This window comes from Vespa velutina, chromosome 24 (genome assembly GCF_912470025.1).
Source record: "Vespa velutina chromosome 24, iVesVel2.1, whole genome shotgun sequence".
Taxonomy (NCBI): Eukaryota; Metazoa; Arthropoda; class Insecta; order Hymenoptera; family Vespidae; genus Vespa; species Vespa velutina.
In genome coordinates this window covers 3,345,219-3,349,304 of record NC_062211.1, presented here as the reverse complement: position 1 = coordinate 3,349,304, position 4,086 = coordinate 3,345,219, and the positions used below count along the sequence as shown (strand labels likewise).

The following is a 4,086-nucleotide window of genomic DNA, read 5'->3' as shown; positions in this document are numbered from 1 at the left end:
TCCTGGGAATGGCTTAAACTGAATAAAATCAGATAATTCCGTCATGCCTGGCCATGTTTCTTCAGTTGGTGTACCTAACGTCTGTAAAGTATAATAATTTACATTGTCGTTATTTATATAAAATAATAAAAGTATTATTATATAATAAAATGATAAAATCCGTTTAGATGCGTTTAGAGAAAATACCTGAAATATCCTAGTAAGTTGATCCAGATCTGATTCTCCAGGTAAAAAGGGTGCGCGTAATAATAATTCCGCTAATATACAACCAACTGCCCACATATCTATACCAGTTCCATAAAGTCTTGCACCATAAAGTAATTCAGGGGCTCTGTACCATCTAGTTACCACCTGATGAGTGTTTATTCTATTCGGAGAACCAAAAAATTTGGCTAATCCAAAATCGCCTATTTTCAATACCCCTTCAGAGGTAACCAATAAATTATTTGGTTTCAAATCTCTATGGAGTATCCAATTAAAGTGCAAATAATCTAAACCTTGGAGAGTTTGAATCATGTATGCTTTTATATGTCCAGCAGTCAGGACTATATTGCTGTCTTTGATTATTACTTCTAAGTCCGTATCCATAAAATCAAATACCAATGAAACATTGGACTTATGGCCAAAGACATCTAAAATAGCAGATACAATAGTATATATATTATACAAATATCTTTCTTTTTTTTCGTATCTTAACTATGTAAAAATAATCTACCTAATAATCCAATGACGTTATCATGTTTCAATTCTTGTAAAAGCTTAATTTCTCTCAAAGCAGTTCTATTTATACCGTCTCTAGCTTCTGCACGGCTACCGACTTTTATCTGAAGAGGTTAAGACATGATATGTTCATTTAAATATTGAATTTTTCTTTCTTTCTTTTTTTTTTTTTTTTTTTTTTTTTTTTTTTTTTTTCATAAAACAACAATAATATAAAATATTTCCTTTTAGACCTTTTTAACGGCAACAATTTTTCCTGTTTTTACATCCTTTGCTTTGTAAACAGTGGCAAACTGAAAATGTAGTTAATATATAACATTTGACGTATAATATTATGCGAGGGATATAAAATAATTAACGTTTCTGACCTGTCCTTCTCCTAGAAAATCGATTTTTTCATATCTCCGTAATTTTTCAGTCATTGCTATAATACACTAAAGTAACTTTTACTTTCGTCAGCATTGTCTGACACTCAAACTTTGCGTTTTGCCAAACTCTCATGAGATTTAAATACTTTAAGTTTTAGGAGTATTTTTTATAATATTGATAGATGGCTATAGTGTCACTGCGAATTGAATGCTCTCTCTCTCTCTCTCTCTCTCTCTCTCTACTTTATTTGATGTAACGTTCCATGCGACGATAATGTAAACGGCAATTCGAGCAGATCATTTTAATTAACGAAATTTCAACATAATTAATATTAATTTAACAATAACGATACAATATTCGTTAAGAAATAACGTTTTAAATAAAGAAAGTGAAGTATAAAAAAAAAAAAAAAAAAAAAAAAAAGAACACCTATTTCTTCGTTCGTTTCACCGCGGCCGAACGATCGCAGCGCTACTCTCGTAAACTACACTCACTCCTAATTGGCCTTTATATGTTCGATATGTTCGATAGCGATCGCTCATTGGCTGGCCCATTATCTCTCGAAAGTACTGACTTCACTCATATTGATAGTAACTAGATTGTGGAATCGTCACAGTTCTTTAGAACTAAAATACCGGCTATAGAAATATAAATTTTAAGACGCGTCGTAGTAGATAGACACATGGTAAAAGAAAAAGAAGTTGCTTGTATTCGTATCGCTAGCAAAATGGCTGAGGTAAAGTCACGTAGGGTTGCTCAAGCAGAAGATTTATCAAATGTGGAGTTTGAAACAAGTGAAGATGTTGAAGTTATTCCTACGTTTGATAATATGAATCTACGGGAGGAATTACTAAGAGGGATTTATGCATATGGTAAAGTATTAATTTATTTTTTGAAGTTTTCTGCAAGTTAACCTTTTCGCTGCACATATCATCACCTGCTTTCAATTCTGGATGATAATCTTTCATGTCTCTGGATTTTATTAGAAGCAGATACATGTATTTGTAGAAGAGACATATGTGAAAAATATTTTTATGTACATATATGTGTGTATATATATATATATGTAATTATCATTATTATTACGAATGGCGTTGCGAATTGCCGCAAATACCAAATTTCGCCGATGTTCTCGTTCCTGGGCAAGATCCCTATATTCACGATTTTTTAGGTTAAGATTCGATTATGACGTTAATAATATTGTAACAATTGATGTAATTCTACGTTGTACAATTTTCTCCGTTCTATAAATAGTAAATTTTAAGCGCCTAGACAACACACCCACGAATAAGAGTTAATTAACCGAACGAAAGTATGCATTTTTCTGATGTGTATATATATATATATATGTGTGTGTGTGTGTGTGTGTGTGTGTGTATGTACTGCATAAGTTAATGCGAATGTTTAATGTGTCAATCGCAGGTTTTGAAAAGCCATCGGCCATACAACAAAGATCTATAAGACCTATAATGCAAGGCAGAGATGTGATAGCACAGGCACAATCTGGTACAGGAAAAACTGCAACTTTTTCAATCGCTATATTACAATCTTTGGATACGGAAGTACGAGAAACACAAGTACTTGTCCTTTCACCAACTCGAGAACTTGCTACTCAGATACAAAAGGTTATTCTTGCATTAGGTGACTTTATGAATGTGCAATGTCACGCATGCATAGGAGGTACAAATCTTGGAGAAGATATAAGAAAGCTCGATTATGGGCAACACGTAGTATCAGGCACACCCGGCAGAGTATTCGGTAATATAGACGTATTGACATTAATCGTTTAACCCATTGTCAGTTATCTCAGTGGTGCTTACATGGCAGTCAACGTATTAAAATTTCTCTACTAATAAACTCGAGATATCTACCTTTTTTATATAAAAATTCTAAGAACGCATATATTTATGTATCATTTAAAATAATAACAATAATATATATTTTCAGATATGATAAAAAGAAGAGTACTTCGTACTAGGGCTATTAAAATGCTAGTACTTGATGAATCCGACGAAATGCTTAATAAAGGTTTCAAAGAACAAATTTACGATGTATATCGTTATTTACCACCAGCAACGCAAGTTGTCCTAGTGTCAGCTACGTTGCCGCATGAAATTCTTGAGATGACAAGTAAATTTATGACAGATCCTATTCGTATTCTTGTAAAGCGGTAAGTATTTCCATCTATATTCAATATACCATATTGTATGTATATATTTAAAATCGGCCATATTTATTCGCAACAGTGATGAATTGACTTTAGAAGGAATAAAACAATTCTTTGTCGCCGTTGAACGCGAAGAATGGAAATTTGATACACTCTGCGATTTATACGATACTTTAACTATTACTCAAGCAGTAATATTTTGTAATACAAAGCGTAAAGTTGATTGGCTAACGGAAAAAATGAGAGAAGCCAATTTTACGGTATGTTCTATGCACGGAGATATGCCACAAAAAGAGAGAGATAATATTATGAAAGAATTTCGTTCTGGACAAAGGTAACTGTTATCATCAAAATTGTTCTTCATTTGATTACACTTGACTCGATATTATAATTCCTTTTTATTTATCTTATAGTCGAGTCCTAATAACAACTGACGTTTGGGCCAGAGGAATAGACGTCCAGCAAGTGTCGCTCGTCATTAATTACGATTTACCTAACAATCGTGAATTATATATCCATAGAATAGGCCGATCAGGCCGTTTTGGCCGAAAAGGTGTTTCCATTAATTTTGTCAAAACTGATGATATCAGAATCTTGAGAGATATCGAACAGTATTATTCGACACAAATTGATGAAATGCCTATGAATGTAGCTGATTTAATATAAGACACATATGCACATATTAAATATTTCCTTCATTCAATATCTTCATCCAGTTCCATTACTTCTTTTGACATAACTGAATTAATATGAAGATTTGTTTTATTTACATTTATGGTAGCGTTAAGTAGTACCTTACGTACTAATATCTAAGTTATTTATAACTCAAC

The 4,086-nt window shown here is 32.5% G+C and overlaps 3 protein-coding genes across 3 annotated transcripts in view; 2 read left to right on the top strand and 1 right to left on the bottom strand.

The window, feature by feature from the left end:
• The window catches only part of LOC124956926 (cyclin-dependent kinase 7), a 1,827-nt gene extending 374 nt beyond the window's left edge, over window positions 1–1,453 (bottom strand). Inside the window, exons 1-5 of the mRNA XM_047513387.1 lie at window positions 1,089–1,453; window positions 954–1,013; window positions 716–824; window positions 187–632; window positions 1–81 (exon numbers count right to left, since the gene is read on the bottom strand). The exon at window positions 1–81 is cut by the window's left edge and continues 374 nt beyond it. Coding sequence (XP_047369343.1) covers window positions 1–81; window positions 187–632; window positions 716–824; window positions 954–1,013; window positions 1,089–1,142 — 750 coding nt within the window. The 5' untranslated portion in view covers window positions 1,143–1,453. The remainder of the gene's footprint in view (window positions 82–186; window positions 633–715; window positions 825–953; window positions 1,014–1,088) is intronic.
• LOC124956906 (phospholipid-transporting ATPase ID) overlaps window positions 1–1,917 on the top strand; it is a 29,991-nt gene extending 28,074 nt beyond the window's left edge. Inside the window, exon 16 of the mRNA XM_047513299.1 lies at window positions 1–1,917. This exon is cut by the window's left edge and continues 278 nt beyond it. The gene's annotated coding sequence lies outside the window, so the exon portion shown is untranslated.
• On the top strand, window positions 1,716–3,938 carry LOC124956924 (eukaryotic initiation factor 4A-III). Its single transcript, XM_047513382.1, has 5 exons — window positions 1,716–1,961; window positions 2,512–2,847; window positions 3,037–3,259; window positions 3,336–3,590; window positions 3,670–3,938. Exons 1-5 carry the CDS (start codon window positions 1,772–1,774, stop codon window positions 3,920–3,922), a joined length of 1,257 nt encoding a protein of 418 aa, XP_047369338.1. The 5' UTR covers window positions 1,716–1,771; the 3' UTR covers window positions 3,923–3,938.
• Window positions 3,939–4,086: the final 148 nt, after the last annotated feature.